The following is a 23,039-nucleotide window of genomic DNA, read 5'->3' as shown; positions in this document are numbered from 1 at the left end:
ACGTGCAATAATTGTCGTTGGAAAGGACCTTTCACGATCCTTTCAATTACTAAGGACTGCAGGATGCATGAACGAGTGCTGTACATACATCACCGTTCTGCCCTATGGAGAGGGGAGGGGGAGAACGATGAAGCGGCACCCTGCTGCACGCTCTCCCCTTTTGTTCGTCGTCCGTGGATCCGCCAGGACGGTCGTTCAGGCGATGGATGAGGGGCGCTGTACACACGTCAGATTCTTGTCCGATATCGGCCGAGAACCATTGGACCAGTGTACCCAGCCTAACTCTTTTCAAATTCCATTACGATCATTTGTCGTCCATCGTCTGTGGATCCGCCAGGAAGGTTTGTACACATGTCAGATTCTCATCTGATATCGGCCCTGAGCCAGTTATCAGACGAGAAGTTTTGCAAGTGTGTACATAGCCATACAGATGTCAGAACAGTGGCTACTTCTGCCATGCTGTCTCTGAGCCAAGGCCAACCCAAAGTGCTTTGGGAATGTGTTGACATATTAAGTAAATAAAATTGAAAGAATAAAATATTACTGTATATGTATATTCTAAGTAATGCTAAATAGAGATATTTATATATATATTATAAGTCTTGTATAAGCCGATTCGGGACAAAGTCTCTGTGAGTCAAGTGCGTGGGAGAGGATATCTGTATATATAAATTATTGTAACTGTAATATATAAATATTTTTGTAATCCTTTATTTGAAAAAAAAATTACCAGCAGTTAAACAATCAAGGAGAATGTCTGTATCAGCAGTAGAGGAGGTTTAACAAATGACTTGCTCCAGATGCACCCTCTTTCCTGCAAGCTGTTTTCTTCCTGGCACGGTGAATATGGTTTAAATTACTACTTTGTATAAACAAAGCTGTACTCTTCATTGACCATGATATGTTTACTTGCTGCCAAAACCGTGGGTGCAGTATTATCACAGAGCCCAATGATTTCAAAGAATTGTCTTAACTTGATGCTCTGCATCCAATGTTGGCACAGAACTCCATCCCAAGATAACAGAATGATTATAAGGCAGAAAAAGTTATGCCCGACCTCTTTGCCTGGCGTATGTCAAATCTACAAGTCAACCATTCCCAACTGAATTGCGATCTTAGGAAAACAGAGCTTGAGTTCATTTAAAAAGCATTGCTATGGCCTTATGGCAACCATATTGCTAATTCAAAACAAAAAGAGCAGCACAAACTGCACTTATAAAAAGCTGTGCTTCACAAATGTGCTTAATGGTACTAAAGTCATTGGAGACATGAAAAATACCAAAGCCATGTAACTGGTCTCTCCTAAAAGCACTGGGTTCCCTTTAATGTATTGGGAATCCATGTGCTGTAAAATTCAGGCCATGGTGTATAGTATATCTGCTGGGTATAGCAGATAGTCAGTATTGATTCTGTTTTTCGTTCTTTGGTATTGTTCTGTTAGCCAGTACCAGTATCCATCATACAATGCGATTGACTTATTAACCTCCCTGGGGGTCTGAATAATGAGTATTTTAAAATGTAAAAGCAGTACATTTAAATACTCATTATTTTAAATTTCCCGCCTGGTCCAGCCTACCAGCCCAACGGTCCTGCCTTCCTGCCTAAGGCTCACGAGCAGATGCTGGCCCGCATCTGCTTCCCCTGGCATTGCATCCCCAATGTTCACACGCCAGGGACGCAGATGCCGGCTAGGCATCGCTAGGTTACACAGATGCCCGGCCCTCATCGCCAGTGGAAAAAAATGCGGGACATCGTTGGAGGATGCCGCGGGCATCACTGGAGGACACCGTGGGCACCGCTGGAGGACGCCACTGGACCATGGGAACCAGGTAAGACTTTTAAACTCCCTGGCATTTCCACCCCGAGTGTGGCTCGAGGTTACCGCTTTTGGTATGGAAAATTCACCACAAGCCACACTTGGGATTACAGCCAGGGAGGTTAAAGCTCCCTAAAACTGGAGAAGATACACTTTCACCAGTGAAGCTGGGTGATCCAGCAAACCTGCAATGAATTTTTAAAAAAATCATTTGCTATTTGTTTACAAATGTTTTAAATCCTGGACCAGATCTTTTCCAGGTTTCCTGGATCGCCCAGCTTTACTGATGAATGTGTATTCTCTCCAGCCGTTGGGAGCTTTAATTATTCAGGCCCGTTATGCTCTCAATGTTGAGCATGGAGTACATAGGGAACACAGTTGGTATCTTTACTCAACAATGAGGTACCACTACTGTGTCCATCATGGTATTACAATTCCCCTTTAAGAACTAATTTACTTCATGAAAAAAAACAACCATTCTACCTCCTTAGCCCTTTCAATACACCAAAGTAAGTCATTCCTCTTCAATGGCTGTCACTTCCAATACTGCCTGCATCCGGTAAAGATCCAGGCTAGAGCCAGGCCGGTAAAACAGTCAACCAAAGGCAGCTTTCTATATCTGTGTCTGGTTGGTCTAGGCCAATGTTTCTCAACCAGGGTTCCTTCAGATGTTGTAAGGGGTTCCTTGACCAATGAGCAATTTGTGAAAGTTATTTTAAGGGGTTCCCCCATGTTTAAAAGAACGATAAACTCAGCTCTAGGGGAATAAATCTTGCTTCAGATGTTAGAGATGCCTGGTTCAAACCTAGATGAGCTCATAGTTTAGCTTTCAACCTTCTAAATTGAGAAATGGCTACATTTGTACAGCCCAGACCTGTTGCAGAGCTCTGACATTGTGAGATTAATAGGAGTACACACTCAGGTTTTATCTCTTTGATGTGTTCAAATTTATTTACCATTAAGTGGAATCTACTGACTTCTCTAAACCTGTCGCAAACAGTTGCCTAAGGTTGACACATATCTGCTAACCAACCCCATTTAACTGCTGGGTTTTTTAAATGTTAAGTGATATTTTTATTAGTTAGACAATTTAATGCTTAGTAAATGAGACATAGGTGAGATTGGTATTTGAATGGCACACAGATCATAACTCTTAACACTAAAAAAAAGTGCTTGTGGCATTGTTGAAGGGACTTGGTTCTGAAAAAAGCAGAAGACTTGGCTAAAAAACAAAAACTGTCCACAACCGTGACTTGTCGATCTAGAAGTTTGATTCTTGCTTGGGGTGTGAGAGGTCCTGGGTTCAAATTCCAGAAAAGCCCATTGTTCACCGTTCTAAAGCAATTCTTTGTCAAAACTGTGGATAAGTTTGTGCAATTAACTACTTTTGTTTTGTGGAAAACTATGCGAGTCAGGGCTTGGTGACATTTAGACTATTTCTTGTGTCTAGTTTGATTAAAATCACCGACCATATCAATTAAAAGGGGGTGATTTTGGCATGTCAAAGAGTCTTAAAAAGTTTGCTGACTTCTTTAAATGTGCCACCAATGGTTTTAGCTGCAAGTTGACCTGCAATAACTGTTGCTGAACCTTGTTTTTTGCTGGGACACTGACCATATCTCCAAGTTTGCCAGTGCCCTAAACCAAAAGTGGGGATCAGTATTTAGGCTAAACTCCAAATGGATAGATAAATGATTGTCACAGTGGGTCATTGTAAAAGTTACATCGCCTTTTTATCTAGTCTTCTTAGCAGTTGGCATTATTCTTTGCTCTTCTTGCCCTTGGCATCCTCAAGACTGCTGGTCCTGCATTGTCATCACTATCACTGGAATGCCTGCAATGAAGTTCACTTGCATTGAACTATAGCCTCTGTGTGGGGTATAAAAGTTGCCCTTTATGTTCCTCCTAAACAAAATTATAATTTACCTTTGCAATGGCAGTTGCATTTTTTAAATATTCCCTTTAAAGCTGATCTATTGCCACCCCAACAAAGTGAAATTTCTATTTCTTTGGGCCATTTATTTTGTAGAGTATATTTATTTCTGGTTAATTCCCAGTATTTGCATTTGAAACCACATGCTATTTTCACACTTGATAGCCCATACAAGGCGCTACCTTTGACCACTGTATATAAACCTTTGTGAAATGGACCAAAGCAGCAGGAGAGGGAGGGGGCTGTGAAATGGTTTGGGGGAGGACATTTTAAAAGTCTTTTTTTTTACCTTTAAATAAGTGTCAGTGGCTAATTTCTTGTGTGTATGTGCATAATAATTTGTAAATGTCATTAGTAGGCTTTTCACAAAACCCTTTTTATTGGTTATAAATAAACCTTCATACATAATGACTAACATGACCAAAATCTGTAGGAATGTAGCCGAAAGCACATCAGTTTGGACAATAGGCTCCCTTAAGTCAGAGGTGTATTTAGCATAATTGCTCTGAAACTTTTGCATATCTTCGATAACACGCTCCGGCATTTCCATGTTTGCTCCACTGAGCAATAACCTGGCAGACTGCTGCGCGAAAAGCCTGACGGTGCCCGCTGCCAATGTGGCGTCGCCACCCAACAACGACGTTTAACAGGCAAAACTAGAATTCACATTTTCTATTTACAACAAAAATGAATTTCAGTTTTAATAAACAGCCCTTTCACTTCCCAACAATCCGGCTCGTAATTAACGCTCCCCTCTAATTCTGTTTGGGCGCACACCATTCACTGTCTGAACGGATTTCAGAAACAAAGCAGTCGTTATGGAAACTAGCCCAACATTCTGCATTCTAATATTCACAACAGGGCTGGTGGGAAAATAGCGCCCTAAATAAGCACAATTTTTTTTCTAAATGCTGCAAAACACATGTTGGATATCGTTTGGATGAAACAAATGAGTAGGCTGTAAGAATGATTTAATAATAATTTAATAATAAGCAGCAAAGACAGAATGCCGAAAAAAAGCGCAATAGCCCATAGCAACTCAGGGCAGGTCAGGGAGAGAATTCTGACGGTTTGATGCAGTTTTTGATTATTCTTTGACATATTAGCCAAGCCTGTATTATCAAGCTAAGTATACCGAAGAAGTTGAAATCCAAGAAAAATGTGTAATGCCAGTTGGCTTGTAATTCTCATAAACCTGGCACCCCTGACAGCAAAATCTTGCACCCACTAGGAGTGCACTGCAGACTTATACTGGAGTCTGGCTTAGTTCAGGCAGGTGGTGAGATTGTGGTGCAGTTCCGGCTTCTTCACATGGTGATTTGGACGCTAAATGTGGCCTCCCAATCTCAGCCGCCCATAGACAATGATTAAGGCCGGTACTGTACCACATGCTGTCAAATGCTGAAATGCTATTAAAGTGGAACTTTCATTAGAAAAAAAAATTATACCTAACTTTACTTCCGCAGATCCCGTAATCCCACCACAATCGGTTTCCATTTGGTCCTGCACTGTCCTGAATTCTTTCTTCGTTCTGATGTGAAGAAACCATCAGGTACCGCCCTCTTATTCAGTTTTCTTCTTGCTTTTGCTTATGTCACCCAATCTCACAAGGCGCAGGCACAAGATCAGGTGACGTTTCTTCCTGTAAATGTGAAAAAAAACCATGCCGATCCAACATGCCGATCCAACTGCGCATATGTTTTTATTTTTTTACATTGTGGAAAAAGCCCCTGCTGCACATGCCCGATCATGGGCATGCACCAAAGGAGCAGCCCAATGCCTCCTGGGATACATGGTTATCTACATTTTTATATCAAGTAAAAAATATGCCAGCCTTTGGTAGTTACCTGTATTGCAGGATCCTATCCAGAACTGTCTTGAGAACCCTGTGGTTGGTTAAGCAGGGTTGGGGAATTTGTGCATACTTTGCACCTCCCTATGTTTGTCCCTGGTCTAGGGCCCACATACACCAGTACCTTGTTTATAAAAGAGCATCGCTACCTTTATTAACCATAAGCAATGAAAGCAGCACAAGCCTGTTCTTTAGATATGGCACCGTGCTGAAAACTGAGATTTCACATCATTTATCAGATCAGGCTAAAAAATCATCCTGTTCCCATACATGTATAAATCTAATTGCTGCAGAAATTCTAACAAGTCCCAAAAAGTTTAGATCCATCTGCCAAAGAAGCAACAAACTAGTACAATTAACACCTTGCTGCGAAGTGACAATCATCTGGAGGCGAAGCTGTCATGAAATCTTGCAACTGAGTAGGCCAGTAAGACAAGTATTATTTTAGAACTAAACCCCAGGCAAGCAAATATATACACAGCTGCAATACATATATTAGAGATCTGTTCTACCTGCAAATAAACATAAAAAAGTATTGAATATGTGTTGCACAGACTTGACTGCTATTACAGCAGCAGTACAAGACTGTGGAGAATGGAGGAATAGAAGTATATAGGGGTGTCATGCCTTGCTATAGTTTCTGTCTCTTTTCCTGGTTGCACATTTTGGAATCTAATATAAAATCAAAGGTTGTCCCTGGGCCTTTACATAGTTTTTGAAATCTAAAAATATAAATACAAAAATTAAACAAATAGGCAACCTGGGAGAGTTTGTCCCCTTTGTAGAATTGCTGCAGATTTGCAGTGTCGGGAGCCATGGTTCCAAATTCTAGCCCTGAATTCCATAAGAAACCTTTATTATAATATTTTTCAACTACTTAAATGTTAAACAGGTTGGGTTGGCTGACCTTTTACAGTATATCTAAAATCAAAACTTTATTTTATCTTGTATAAAGTTGGCCTAGGCCCTGTTTTTACTATGGCTGTTTTCTGTTGTCATCTGTGTTCTATTGGAAAGGTTTCTCTTTACTTCCTTCGCAGATACTAAAGGTAGAGCCAATCTCTCCAAAGTTAGTGAAATCCCCTCTTAGACATTAGTCACTCACTTATCCTCATTTTGAAATATTCTGGTTTAAAAAATTAACATTTTGAGTTTTCCCATCATTTTTAGTCCTAGTGATACAATCAGCATAATGGTGCAACCAGTGTACTTTCTTTATTTGGCCCCTGATGCTGATAAAGTAGGTTAAATCCAATAAACTGAACTACATTGTACAAAGTGAATCTGCAAAAAATAAATAAATTCCTATTTATCTTGAGTACCAGAACCCTTCAGTTGCTTGCACAAAGGCTTCATTCTCCTGTAAGGCCAGAATGTGATTTTGTCCCACCGTTCCTGCATGTAATGCTTTCATGAAGCTACTAATCAAATTAATGGGGAAATAGTTTTGCACATAAGGAAGGAGAAACATAGCAACCAAGCCATAGATCTCAGAGCAGTCTGGGTCTTGGCATATCTGAGAGCTCCATATTGGACCATATCAAGCACTCAGACCCAAGATAAGCACCCAAAATGAAAAATACCCCTCCCCCAATCACATTATTTTCCACTTTAGCAGCATAGGTTGCAATTACCCTTTCTGCAGCCCCTTCTCCAACTGAAGCACCTCCTAAATACCCTTTATAGCTTTATTACAGATTGGGCAGTCTAACTGATAGCCATCTCTGCAAGATGTAGGTTGTCTATCAATCTATCAATATCCTTATTGTTTGAGGGAACAATGGAAACTAAAGATCCACACGGACAGCTTACAGTGGCCCTGAAACAATAATATATTACGTGCTATGTATTCACCTCTTTTCCTGCATTAGAGAGTTGTTAAAGAACCATAAAAGGTGCATTTATCACTGGATAAGATCTAAAATGACCTTTTTTGCCCCAATAATCTGCCTATTTAGGAATTTGGATATTTTTTAGCTTAACCTCCCGGGCTTTATTCCCGAGTGTGGCATAAGGGTAATTTTTGGTACCAAAAGCGGTAACCCCAAGCCACACTCGGGGTGGAATTGCAAGGACGTTTTATAACTTAATCACAACAATAGAGTTTACCTCCTTCTACTATTCTAAAGTTATGATTGCCAGCCTCATAGTAAAGTATAAATGGTACAAAGCAAGCAAAGACTGGGGTTTATGGTGGCAAATATTCAAATTGTATTTCTTGAGTGCAATTGATCAAAGAATATAAATAGGACAATCAGAGTGCGAAACCATGTATCAATATTAAAGAAGACTGTCCTGTTTGAATTTTCACAGGGATTTCTTGCTTGAAGTTCATGACAGTAAGTTGCCTAACCAAATAGTATCAGGTACAAGTGATTTAGATCTCAATGCCAACGCGTTTCGCCAATAGGCTTCATCCGGGGATGCATAGAGACCATCAAAGCAATGCGTGTCCGTGGTAATTTCAGGCAGTCATGGTGTACTTCATAAGGACTGGTAGGAAGTTTTATTCACTCATGTGCAAACAGCAGCGTGATGCTTGATGCGTGATAGCAAGTAGCAGGATCCGTGCAGCAACCACTATGTCCCCATGAGCCCGCAGCGCCCTCCAGTAATGCCTTTCATCTGCTTCCCCTGGCGATGCCCGGGCTAGCATCTGTGTCACATGGCAATGCTTAGCCAGCATCTGTGTCCCCAGCGTGTGAACGTTGGCCAGGGGATGCAGATACCGGCCGGGCCTTGCAAGCTTGCGGTTGGGGGGCAGGGCCGTGTGGCTGGGAGGCAGAACCAGGCAGAAAATTTAAAAAAATAAGTATTTTTAAATGTACTGCTTTCACATTTAAAAATCCTTATTATTCAGAGCACCGAGGGGGTTAAAGTATCTAGCCAAATGACACACCCAGCTTTGTCCCCAATGTACTTTTTCAAGGATTTATTTTTTTTTGTTATATTTTTTCACAAAAAACAACGAAATACACAAAAATCAGTAATACAACATCCTAATTCATCCCAATGTACTTTTTTATTGGCAAAAGAACCAACAAAATGCAAAAATTTAAAGGACAATGGAGGTTTAGTGAAAAATAACACATTTTTAACAGGTAAATGTTGCTGCTCAATAAAAGGGATATCCAAGGAGGAAAGAACACAGGGACTCGGATTTCAGTCAGTACGTCCAAATGAAGGACAGTAGGGCGATATGCATTTAAAGCAAAAACAACAGTTCTAGCTGACTTAAGAAAAATTGGGTATTGATACCATAAGGAATTAGTAACCTAAAGATCCAATTCCAGTATAACCTGCTGGACTTTGACTGGAAGAGAAGTCTGGGACTTGTAGCTCCTTAGCAGCTGGATAGTCATAGATTGCCCAGTTTGTAGGAGATGAGAGCTGGGAGTTTCTGGAGTACACAGAAAGAAGTAAACAAAACCATCTGCAGACTGGAGGAGCGGGTAGGAAAACAGGCCAGACTCTGTTGGCAGATGTTGTTAATGTGGTGAAACACCTGCTCAACCCGCAGCTGATTCTCAGCACATTCATCATACTGGCCCTTTGTTTTTCTTGCAGGGCACAGACACGAGGGTCACCCACAGCGACTCCATTATTTCCAAGAAATCCCTCAAGTCGACACAGAACAATTAAAACAAAAATCACGGCAGGTTGTTTTTTGGGATACAAATGAAACTGAATGTGGGATATTGTAATAAAATGATAAGCTTTGGAAAAAGTAAAATATGACCAATTAACAATTTACAATTAAAATCAGTGAAAATGTATGAAATGCTGAAACTTGTGTCTGTCCCTTCTTGTTCACTATATTAGACTGACAGGCAGTTAACACGTGATTCGTAAAAAACGTGATTCAATTGTAAATTTTTTTCCTTATTCAAATTTGATAAGTTAATATAGGATTCAAGAATAAAGGCTGCTCCACCACAACCTCCCAGTAAGCTCTGGTTTATGGAATGGCTGCAAAGAAAACTTCTGGAGGCAAGCAGTGACAATTCCTAAGGATGCTTTCACACCTGAACCTCACAATTGACCATTCCTGGGAGCACATCAAACTGCAAACCACATTACAGGTTTGCATGAATCTTCTAACACCAACTGCATGGCAATCTGCCGCAGCCACATTGATCTGAATGAGAGTGGTTGGGACCATGGTTGAGCCTGCGGCAGAATGCTGTGGCTCACTGTGGGTCTGGAATGGCGCCAACAGAGGAGAGATGGTAGCACAGAACGCCTAGTAATGCAGTTGAACCAATGATATAAGCTAATTGTCCTTCTTATGGCTTTTAGAACCAGCATTCTGGGCAGTAGCATGGAACAATAATGAGTATACACGTTCTGGAAAAACTATGTTGGCTGCCATTACTTCTCCTTTTCTAATACCTGTTTTTTTTATCCTGGTTCATTTTTCACTTTTTTATCACTAACCAAGTATATAATGAGGTTTATAGTCCAAATACTTATTTCTGGTTCCCTGATTTATAGTGTACAGGAGTTAGGGGTTTATCTTGGCAGGGATACTAGTATTTTCAGAAGGTGCAAAGTGGCAACCTCCCAAAAGAAATTGGGGTCTTTTTAGGCTCACCCAAGCCAAGCTCACTAAACTCAGAGCATGAAAACAAAGACATTGTGGAGGAATGCATTAAAAGATGGTTCTTCTGCAATATACATTGTAAAATTATAATAAACTGCATTTCAGATTCTGTTTTTCACTTTCCTATCCTTAAGGGTGCAAGGGCGAATGTAGAAGTTCTAGATGGTAATAAATCAAATCATGCTGAGTGGGGATTGATTTTGTAAAACACTCAACAGAAATGACACAAGTATGTCCTAGATACTCTAGTTAAAGTTTTTGTAATATTTATTCAATCAACTATTGAAGTGGTATAGGTAGAAATCCCTTTAAAATGACTGCAGCCAAAGTACAGATGTGGGAACTGAAACACTTACTATTTTCCAGCATGTACAGGAACCGACCCTTTAATACTTGTTATGTTTATATGAATTAGTAGACATTGACAGTGAGACATTTAGGCTTTATTCACATCCCAGAGTTTTGGTAACCTGCAGTTTTTTCCTGCATGTCCCTGTAATACAGAAACTTGATGCACTGGATTGTGGTGCCATTACAAATGAACGCACCTAGTCAGTAAATACAAGCACAAAGCTGGGTTGTGGTGCATTGACTGCTAATTCATCAGATGGCAACATAACGTAACAGTCTAAATGGACCCCTGTACATACAGAATATTGTTTCCATCATATTGCAACAAAAAATACAACAATGAGGCACTTAATATCAACCAAGCACCATTGCACACACTTATAGGCCACTTATAGGGTGTAATAAGCCAAAAGACTCACTATGATGTTTATTTTATTATTATTATTAATAATATTAAACAGTATTTATTTAGTGCCAACTTAATATATAGCAATGTACATAAAATAGGGGTTGCAAAAGACAGACATATAGAGACAGTGACACAGGAGGAGGAGAGGCCAGAAGAGCTTACAATCTAAGAGGTAGGGTGAATAACATTACTGCTATACCCATTTATTGCAATATGTTCAAATGCACCTATCTGCTTATTGGACTGGTAATTGTTCAGCTACCCTGTGTTATCCTGTAATCTTCAAAACACATACCAACTCCTTGTATTCCCAGGGCTTGAAACATAAAGGATTTGTAGCAAAATGCATTTAAGGAATATAAAATACAGAAAGAGAAAGATTTCCCAAGTGATTATCTTTCCCACAAAAGCAGCCAGTATACCGGAGGAGCCTACAACCATATGAATGCCCCCTGATATAACTGAAGACATCTGGATTGGGCAAGCATTCGCTATCTCTGTGGACTCCTAATAAAAACCTTGTCCAGTTACTATTGTTTTCCCCAAATATTAGCTGGTGGTGCAGAAGAAACATGAGCGCTAAGGTTACCTAATCATTCCTGAAGATAGACCAATGACTTTTATCACTTTCGGTGCTAAGCGTTACATCCATGGTTTCCATCCACCATACATACTAACATGGCCACTGAATTTATATAGTTACTTTTTAATGAAATGGCTGCAGGCAAACACTCCATTTGTAGTATAGCAGTAGTGACTAAACGCACATAAAAAGCAGCTGTGCTATGGGTTATGAAAACCTTGAGGCGCGACCATTATTTCTTTTTCCCTGTACAAATAATGCCGCAGAAAATGACATGATAATGGCTCCACCTACTGTTACATTGTCTTTGGGAAATTGATTTCCTTTGCGGGCAGAGGATGTAAATAAATAGCTTTTATGTGCTGAAAAGAGCGGCCCAGCAGAGTGAGAAAGACAGTCATTTGTAATTTGTGTATGTGCCGGTATAACTCATCTGGAAATGACAGAGAGGGAGGAGAAGTGAGAGTCACTGAGCGGGCAAGAGAGGAGAAATGGAGACAGCGACATAGATAGAAGAATAGGATGATGCTCACTTATCATTAAAGTGCACCTGTTACCCCAACATATGGCGGTAATACTGAAAGGATTCAGCTATGTCAATTCTTTTATGACTTGAAGATCCTTCCATACAACGCTCACTCATAGTACTGTATCTATAGAGAAGTCACCCTAGTCCATAGCTATTATTATTATTAATAAACAGGATTTATATAGTGCTAACATATTATGCAGCGCTGTACATTAAATAGGGGTTGCAAGACAGACAGATACAGACAGTGAAACAGGAGGAGAGGACCCTGCCCCGAAGAGCTTACAATCTAGGAGGTGGGGAAGTAACACACAATAGGAGGGGGATATTGGAGATTGGTGGGAAGTAGTGAGGGTTTAGGAAACAGAAGAAGACGGGTAGGCAAGTTTGAAAAGATGGGTTTTGAGGGCTCTTTTAAATGAGCAGAAAGTAGGAGCAAGTCGAACAGGAGGAGAAAGACCATTCCAGAGAGTCCGGCAGCTCTAGAAAAGTCTTGGAGCCATGCGTGTGAGGAGGTTATGAGTGAGGAAGTCATTAGTAGGTGGGAGATGTTTTTTTTTTCAGGTCAGAAATATAAGTGGGACAAGAACTGTTGATGGAATTGAAGGCAAAGCACAGGAGCTTGAATTTGATTCTAAGGTGAAATAGAAGCCAATGGAGAGAACTACAAAGATCTCTCCTCTTATCCATACCATTGAGGGCGGTTCTGTATTCCTCAGGGATTGCTAGAAAAAAATGTAAATGTTAACAGCTCAGCAGAAACAGGGAGCCCTGAATGTTTTCTGCTCACAAGATACCTAGTAAGATTCACTATTCTTTTTTATACAAGAGATATAACAAAATACATATTTTGACACATATATATATATATATATTAGACCAAACAGGTCAAATAAAAGAAGTTCAAATTAGGGTTTTCATCAGCTTCAAGGTCCACCCCTCCCATGGAGCTATTGCAACTTATTATCAGTCTCCAGAATGTATGCATTAACCCATTAGTGGCCAGTCACCATGTATGCATGTTGCACCAATCAATGAGCGGTCTCAAGAGTATAGGCATTTCCCTCAGTATCTAGTAAGCAAAATATGTGCAGTACCCTCAGTGATCAGTTTACACAGGATATGCATCAACCAACCAGCGATCATTCTGCAAAGTATGAACTAATCCAACAGTGATCAGTATGCAGAGTATATGCATTAACCCCCCAGTGATCAGTTTTCAGAGTATATGCATTAACCCCCCAGTGATCAGTATGCAGAGTATATGCATTAACCACCAGCGATCAGTCTGCAGAATATGTGCATTAACCCCCCAGTGATCAGTCTACAGAGTACATGCAATAGTCCACCAGTAATCAATATGCAGAATATATGCATTAACCCCCTCAGTGATCAGTCCGCACAGTATATGCATTAACCCCCTCAGTGATCAGTCTGCACAGTATATGCATTAACCCCCTCAAGGATCAGTCTGCACAGTATATGCATTAACCCCCCCTCAGTGATCAGTCTGCACAGTATATGCATTAACCCCCTCAAGGATCAGTCTGCACAGTATATGCATTAACCCCCTCAGTGATCAGTCTGCAGAGTATATGCATTAACCCCTCAGTGATTAGTCTGCAGAGTATATTCAATAGTCCACCAGTAATCAATCAACTATATGCATTAACCCACCAGTGATCAGTTTGCAGAGTATATGCATTAAGCCGCATACACACGTGCAATTCTTGTCGTTGGAAAGGATCTTTCACGATCCTTTCCAACGATAAGAACTGCAAGATGCATGAACGAGTGCTGTACATACAGCACCGTTCTGCTCTATGGAGAAGGGAGGGGGAGAGCGACGGGGCAGCGCCCTGCTGTGCGCTCTCCCCCTTCCCTTGCATTAGGATCGATCATCGTTCATCGTCAGCGGATCCACCAGGACAGATCCACGGACGATGAACGACCTGGGCTGTACTCACGCCAGATTCTCGCCCGATATCTGACTGATGCCGATTATCGGGCGAGAAAAATTTGACGTGTGTACGCAGCTTTACCCACCAGTGATCAGTAAATGACCATGTCATGCAAAAAGAAACATATAATTGCAATGCAATATCAAATAAAGTCTGTATTAGTATAAAGAACTGTTAATCCAATGCATGATATTCTGTAACTGTAACAACCTCCCTCCTAGTGTCTTGTATATGGAAGTAAGGCTACAGTGGAGATGGGGGTAGCACAAGGAGCAATTGCCATTCATCTTCTTAGACTCAGACCCTGGGTCATTCAGTAGGGAATGTTAGCAAATATAGGTATTGAACTAGCATGGCAGCTAGGTGTAGAAGATAAATGCTATGATAAAAACTAACGCTTATCAGCAGGAATGCATTCTGGGTCACCTTGATGTTTCATCAAAATGTACCTTTAATACATCTTAGGAAAGTAGCTTGTTTTATAGAACTTGCATACAGATTGCAGTTCTTTTACATATAAAATGAAAATATCTCTTGTGCCCCCTAGAGGTCTTCTAAAAACACTACATCACTCTGTCACTATTCTTGGCCCATAACCCATCTTATTGTCCACTTTTAGTCTGTTTTTGTGTGTGCTGTGCTCATAAGGGACTTGAATATCTGTACTCTTTGTATAATATATTATTGAAGGATATTTTCTTTGGAACAAAATTCTGCAGTAAAAGATTCATATTGGGAATATTGGTTTTCCCTCCATAACATAATTTTTGTGCTGGCTGAATCAAGTTACTCTCAATAAATTAATAATTGGACTGTTGCCTCATTAAACAAACCATTTCCAAGATAAACAATGACATAAACACAAGAGATAAATTGTTTGCCAAGCAATCTGTGCTGAAAATTCTTTTGTTAAAAACTTAACAAATACCCCCCAGCGTCACCTGAAAGCAATGTCCTAAAGTGAACCTGTTGTCATGGCAAACTCATTCTGCCTTTGATTTTCTATTATAATTAGGATAATTGTAGTCATGTTATTTCATTTGTAACATAAACAGAGCAGTTTATTGTAAAACTATTAGTGCAAAAAAAAAAAAAGTAGTACCTAACTTTATTGCCTTGAATTTTCAAAATATGCAAGTACTGATTAGCAACTGAATGGACAAAATTGCTTCCCTTGACCAAAATTATATAAAAAATCAGTGCAAAACAGTAGAAATGAATAGATATAAAAGACATTTCATTCGGTTTTTAGTTCAGCTTTATTCCTTCCTCTGGTGTTTCAATGCGGCACTGTAAGCAAATAAAACCTGCCCCTGATCACTTCTTGATTGTGCATTTTATTAGAGTCATATTCTGTCTTATCTGCAGTGATAAATCTGTTGTAGACCTTTGCAACTCCTTCTCAGTGGATCCTTAGTGCAAGTATGCAAGTATACTGTAACATATACTTCATTAAATGAAAGTCTTTGATAAATTTAAAGTTGTCATTAAAGCCTATATTTTGGTAATATGCTGCTACAATCGTGAAAGGTAATGGCTACAGGCATGGGGTGCTTTGCGAAGGTAACCTCCAGTGGTACAAGAGTGCCACTGTGATGCAATAATGATAAAACATGGATCTATCTCCATTAACAGGTTTGCTTTAAATTTTATGACTCATACATATATATATATATATATATATATATATATATAGTATAGTATATAGTATTTATAAATGGATAAACCTGCACATTCACTTATTGCTCTGTTCCCTGCTTTTTGTGTCTACATCTACATTGATTTCCGAATTTCATCCTTTGGAATGAAACCGAGCAGGTACAAAAGTAACAATGTCAATATGTATTTCTCTATCTTCCTCTGAACTGTGTCTGAGTTACATAGAATAAATAACCCAGAAGCATGGAGAGTCTTACAATGCAGCTTCTCAGGTACAGGTTACTCTCCAGCAAAGAGAACAATGAGAAGCACAGACGTGGCACCATCAAATATCAGTAAAGATCTCCTAAAAGCAGTCAAAACAACAATGCCTTACATCTCACATTGCAGATACACATATATGAGGCTTTAGGTACAGCAATGTATCTAAAGCCTCTCTTCAGTTCAGGTTCAATGTAAGGTGACTTTGTTAGGTTAGCTTTATTTCTTCAGTTTCATGCCAGACTTCTGGTGTCCTCTTTTTTGGATTCAGTCCAGTCCTCCTGTCAGATATTATGCCCTGCTATGTACCACCCTAAATAGGGTAGGAAGAGGGGACATCACGCTTGGTAGGTTACCTATAGATAGCACTATAGGTCACCTACCATGGGCCAATTCACATGTTTTGTGCCACATATTACCATTCATGCATTAAGGAAGCCCTTTCATTAGGAATAGACTGCCAATACATTACAAAGCTTAAAAATTTGGACATACTTAATATTTTTATTTATATTGCACTGCACCACAATGCACAACATGTGTGTTATGATGTGATTCAGTACTGTGCATTTGTGTTAGGGTGCCATTTAAAATTAATAGTGCCAGAACGCACCACAGGCGTGAATGGGCTCATCAATCAAAAACATAGTGAGTGTATATTCTGATGAACAAATATTGTGACAACACAAGTTAATGAATGGTAAACCATTACTATCTGAATCCAAGCCCAGCACTATAGAACATAAAACTATAGTAACCCATAAAGACCAGCAGTGATAATCAGCTCCAGATTACTCTACATTGAATACCCACAGGCAAAACACGGGCAAGGTTAACCAGTCAGCGTTAGCCCTGCACCAACAACAACACAGCTGTATATGTATAAACACATAGCAAACAGTAAATGAGACATCACAGCTAAAGAAAGCAGAGCAAGCCAATGTAAGTATAATATAGGACGATGTTGTTTACCTGCCTCAGGCGAGTTTCGCATCATTGACCAAGGGGTTGTGTTGCCAGCAGTGGAAGAGGCAAGGGCATGCTGGGCCCTCCAGGCTAACTGGTATGGAGCTGCAATAAAGGAGAAGAAATGAGAGCTATCTATGCATGTAAAGTTTTACCACATCTTAATAAACAACTCCACCCAGCATTTTTTGCACATAATCTGGACACATTAGATAACCCAAAGGTAATTTTAGAAAATATAACAGCCCTTCCTGTATATTCCTGGAACACTATAGCCTTATTCCAACAGTTATATATGGAAGAATAAACTAAAAAACAGAACCTGTAAATTACCATTCCTCCTCAGCATAGCTAAGTAGACTCGTATCAGGAGAAAAGTTCAGTTTACAGCAAAATATTCTCATTATGCTTTTTGTACAACCTTTCAGGGTGCCAGGTCCAGTCCTGGACTGAATATTATCTGTTGTCACATTGCAATGAAAGAACCTCCAAGCTTAGGTTGTAAGCTCTGCTCCTCTTGTTTTATTGTTTGTATCTGTCATTTGCATCCCGTATTTAATGTAAAGTACTGTGTAATATGTTAGAACTATATAAAAACTGTCTATTATTATTATTATTATAATTATTATTATTAAAAATAATAATTATAATATATATTCTTTTCCATTAGTTGGACAATGAAGATACCATTGACTATTGGCTTCAACAAAAACTCAACTCTGTAATAATTTAACATGCATGAATGTAATCTGAGCCATTTGGTAAGTTAATGTTTATATTATAGTCTCATGTTGCTTTGAGATGCCAACTCCAATGTAAAACAATTTTCAAAGGGTTGGGACCCCTTGGCTGTATGACTAGTTGACCATTATTAGTGACACAGAAAGTTTGGAAAAATCCAAATTTTGATGGTTGAGACTAGAAATGTTCAATAGGAACTTTTTTCTGATGACAAATGTTAAAGGTGAGAGTTACCCTTACTTTAGTGAAGTTTCCAAAATTGTCTCTGGGGGAATAGACATTTCTCCGATAGGAACAAAGACAACAAAGGGCCTCCATACTTCAATAAATCAAGAATATCAACGGAAATCAAGGATTTCACGTTCCGAAATAAAATAGATGGAAAGCCACAATGTATGACATATGCAAAAGTATTATTAAAGTGGAACTAAACCCGCAGTACTCATCTGTCCCCATTCCATTACAGGGTGCTGCCATCTTCTTCCTTTTTTTATTACTGGAGACAACCTTTGGCCATCCTGATCGGCTGGGCCAGAATGACGTAACTCCCACTAATTTACAAGGGAATTTGTTCAGTCCTGACAAGCACAAGGAAAGCCAGGATTACAGGTTATCTCTGGCAATAAACTTGAAATTTGACAGCTGGATGGTGGTCTGACAGGTAAGAACAGGTAATGCAGAAGGGACATTGCCTGTCCCTATTTCCAATAAAACCTATCTGATCACCATTTTTTAAATTTTTGGACTTTGAGTTCAACTTTAACTACAGGTGGCAACACTGGACCACAACTGGAAAACACGACAAAAGCATTGTCATCCTTCAACTAAGGGTCACCAAACAAGGACCTGTATGGTAGGATCGCCAGGTATTATTTTAATAAAAGCTGCAGATTTATGATTTTTTTTGTAATTACATTGACATATTAAAGCCTCTATAAGATTTTATTGATTGGGTTTACATCTAATTTAATATCCCCGTGCAGAGTTGCTGATTGGCCTTTATGTCATAATTAGTCCCAAGCCAGAAACAAAAGCGAAGGTGATAATTGTTTATCCAATATTTAATTATTTTACTGTTTCTTCAAAACCTTTTGCTTCTGAATTAGGATTTTTTTCTTCAAATACATTTATATTTGCTGGTTCGTCAGTCTTAACCTCCCCCGTTCACACAGTTGTCCTTAGCTGCTGAAGATATATGGCAAGCATGGTGGATGATGGCAGATTATCTGACAAGCAATGACTCAGAATCTTCAGGAAATAAAAACAGTAGTGGTGTTGACTATACCACAGAGAATATTTATCCTTCACAGAACATGTCACACCATAATACAAAGACCCAGCTCCGGAAACTGATCTGCCTTTGTTAAATGTCATCTCCATAAAGGAGACGTATGATCTAAAGATAGGCAACAAAAGACGATTACTGGAGCAAGGCTCTACATAGAATTGTTGCCCTGGGTCATTTAAATGATGAGTTTAATTCTTGAGTGTCAAGAATTAAATAATAGATAGGGCAAAAATGTCCATCTTGGCTGTCTGTCTCTTCTTGGAGATACACTATATGGTAAAAATTGTACTTTTGAGATCACACTTACCTATATGGCCAAAGCCAGGTATAGTTTGATGATCTTGTTATGGAGAAACTCAAATGCCCTGACCCTTAATTCTAGTGAATTTGCTTGGGATTAGTTAAAATGCTGATTGTTAGCCAGGTCTTCTCATCAAACATGAATACCTGACTCCACAAATTCACTTTTTGGGGACATATTAGTGATTTACATGCATCTAACTAACCACTGCTGACCTAAATTATGCTTAAAAGAATCTTAAACCTTTTAGAAAGCAATTCCACAGCCATGTTCCTATGGTACTGCTTTATTTTATACTATAAAGATTTGAGGAATGATTTATGCTAAACTGATTACTATGGAAAATTTCATGTCACCAAGCTGCTAATGGCAAATTTGTTAGAAAAAATAATTACCTTTTTTAATTTTATGAGTGGGGGGAGTTTTGTAGACCGGGCACACTAGGAGATTGCCTGGGGCACCAGGTTCATTAAAAAGCAGGGGGTGTCATGCAAGCTGAGCTTTAATTTGAAGCAAAGGAAGCAGCACATTACATTAAAAAAGAAGGGCTATGTTTGGGGGTCTTCAGTTGGCTTAGCCTACCCTCTTGATCTTGCAGTGTCTGTATGTCCTTTCCTGTTGAGTTTAGAAGGAAGGAAGAAGAAGAAGGACAGAGTAGTGCCATACATGCCTCTGGAGAGGTTTCTGCCATGTGTCAATGTGAAAAGGGCTCTCTCACTAATATATACCCATTGTACTGCCTATTTCTCTTCCATCTGGACCGGAGGAGACCCTTCGGGTTATGTAGGGCACAACAAGGTTTAAGGAGCAGAACAATTGCTGACCCCATTATGTAGGGTTGTAGTCCGTGGGTAATGGAAGAGGTGCCCTCACCAAATATACCAAGGTCCTATTGATCTATTGATTTACAAATAAAGCAAAAGGGTAACCTTTGTTAGCACAATCATTGCATCTGGTGAGTGGGGAGATCGGTGCAACGGTGCATGTAATCAAGGCGTGAAGGTTGGCCATGTGCAAGGGGTGCAGGTAGGTTGTGGGTATAAGGATGACTTTGTATACTTAGAGTAGGTTCAGACTATCTCCTAAACTATCCCTTAGAACTTTGTTAGCCAAGTGTGATCACCCCATCATTAGCTGCAAGCATATTCGCATCATTATTCTTCAGTGCCCATGTCTTTTCCTATCCTAAAAAAATGTCATATTCTTTCATTGCTATTTAGCTTAGAAACTGCCCTGGACTTTCCTATGTGAAAGTCAAATGTCTCTTTGTGTGGGTGTATGTATATGCATACATACACAATATATATTCACATCAAGACTGCTTGTATTTCACAAACTTTTTTCCTGGCATCTGCTAGAGGATTTATATGTCAGCGCACAGTTATTGCAGGAGGTCGGCTGTGATGGCTGATACATCATTTATTCTCAACACCATGAATTTCATGCTTGATCAGCTTCACTACAAACAGGATGAAGTTCTAATAGAAGTGAAAAAATATCACATTGCTTCTCTGCCTGGGTAAGAATTGCTTGGGGCACTTGCAAAATGTCACATAATGATACAGCATGCACATAGGTGGTGTGTATTTCTATAATATCATATAGCTGTGATCTGATGTATCAGTGGTAACTTCTATAAAAAAAAAAATGTAATTAAAATGTTTGATTTTTGTCTTGGTACAAGTTCCATGGTTAACTGAAAACATGATACAAGAAAAGATGCATTAGAGATCTGCACATCTTTTGTGGATAAGCACTAAATTTACATCCATGACCATACCTGCATGATATGCATACCTGCGTGATATAATTAATAATATTATTATTATTATTAATAATAATAATATTAATAAACTGTTTTTTTTACAGAGCTAACATAATATGCCGCACTGTACATTAAATAGGGGTTGCAAATGGCAGACAGAAACCGACAGTGACAAAAGAGGGGAGGACCCTGCCCCGAAGAGCTTACAATCTAGGATGTTGGGGAAGGGAGGGAAGATATGGAATGGTGGGAAGTAGTGACTAGTAGTGAACTAGTTTCAAAAGACAGAAGACAGGAGAAGATGGGTAGGCAAGTTTGAAAAGATGGGTTTTAGGGCTCTTTTATATGAGCAGAATGTAGGAGAAAGCCAAATAGGATGAGGAAGACCATTCCAGGAAGTCAGGGCAGCTGTAGAAAAGTCTTAGAGCGGTACGTGTGATGAGGTTATGAGTGAGGAAGTCAGTAGTAGGTCATTGGAGTAGCGAAGAGAACGGCTAGGGGAGTATTTTTCCACCAGGTCACAAAGGTAAGTGGGACAAGAACTGTGGAGGGATTTGAAGGCAAAGCACAGGAGCTTGAATTTGATTTTAAGGTGAAATGGAAGCTAATGAAGAGAAATACAAAGAGAAGCAGTAGAAGATGAACATCATGACATAACCTGTATCCCATAAGGTTCACACAGCTAACCCTACCCACATCCTGCACAACCCATATAGATAACCTTACTTGCATCCTGCTTATGCAATAATACTCCCAATTTACACCATGACCTTTTCAGCATCCTGCCCAACCCATATTCTATTTAATTCTTGTCCAATTCTCCACATACTTCTACTTACACCCAAAACACAGTTATTGCCTTGTCCCTATCTCAACCCACACTCATGACACATCATTTGTCTACCCTACGCAATGATCACATCCATATCCTGCCCAGCTCACACTATGATTGAACCCATATCGTGCACAAAATACACCATGATCTCACACGACTTGAGAAAAGACAGAATACCGCTGTTATTAACTCCTCCCCCCATAAATGCCAATACACAATGCCAACTTTGGTTAAATGGCCCGTAGACCTTTTAATAAATATTTATACTTCATAAATAAACATAACATTATAATAAAAACCAATAACTATACAAATTTTACATAGTATTAACAATAAACCACTACAGTTAACTAACAATCTACCCAGCACTCTCCTTTTGGTTACCGGTCCTCGAAAGGTCACCCCTTCCCAGCCGCAACCACACCAGGCTTGGAAATTATATCATCACTAATGGCAGTCCCCAACCACAACCCTTCCAAACATGATCCTCCAACAAAACAATTCAACCACAGGTGGATCTCCCACCCTACTAAAACCACTACCCAAAACCAACTTCCTTCAAGGACCTCACGGCAACCCACTAACATATCTCAAAAAAAGGGAGGGTGTAATTTTGTAATTATATATGTTTGAATAGGATCAGGACATTAGCACTGCAGCATCTTAAGGTATGTTTTCATTATTGGTATGGGTACCAATAATGGGTAATGGGTCTTTTGGGCTTGGCCATTGCACATCTCGGGTGTTATGGTCCACCACAAGCAAGGCATGGGAAAAAAGACTCTATGGAAATACATGATGGAATGACAGCCCCCTAACTCAATTCACTTGGTTCAGGTCTGCAATAATAGAAAAAAAAACATTGCTAGTGTAAGCAACCTACGTATATAAGTGACAGGTCTTGGTGGTCTTCCCTGAACCCAAACTGAAGTTCACCTCATAAACCAACACATTACCCCAATGAATTTTTAACCAGCCCATAACTATTACAAATGTACCAGACCTGTGACAGGCCCACTACATTGATGTAATTGATTTATTTTTATTTTAAATTGATTCCATGTTATAATTAGTATGTGATGTAAATCTACAAATATATCAAAGACATTCTTTTCAAATAATGCAAGGCTTTCCGGGCAGCTGCTAGGTGAATGGGTGATGTCAGTAATGGAATGAGATAGATGTG

The 23,039-nt window shown here is 39.5% G+C and overlaps 1 protein-coding gene across 1 annotated transcript in view; it reads right to left on the bottom strand.

The window, feature by feature from the left end:
* CTBP1 (C-terminal binding protein 1) overlaps positions 1–23,039 on the bottom strand; it is a 269,296-nt gene that overhangs the window by 147,568 nt on the left and 98,689 nt on the right. Inside the window, exon 3 of the mRNA XM_072406893.1 lies at positions 16,930–17,028. Coding sequence (XP_072262994.1) covers positions 16,930–17,028 — 99 coding nt within the window. The remainder of the gene's footprint in view (positions 1–16,929; positions 17,029–23,039) is intronic.

The sequence above is a fragment of the Pyxicephalus adspersus genome, chromosome 3, assembly GCF_032062135.1.
Source record: "Pyxicephalus adspersus chromosome 3, UCB_Pads_2.0, whole genome shotgun sequence".
In the NCBI taxonomy this organism is placed as follows: domain Eukaryota; kingdom Metazoa; phylum Chordata; class Amphibia; order Anura; family Pyxicephalidae; genus Pyxicephalus; species Pyxicephalus adspersus.
The sequence above is the reverse complement of the archived record's forward strand: the minus strand, read 5'-3'. Positions and strand labels throughout refer to the sequence as shown.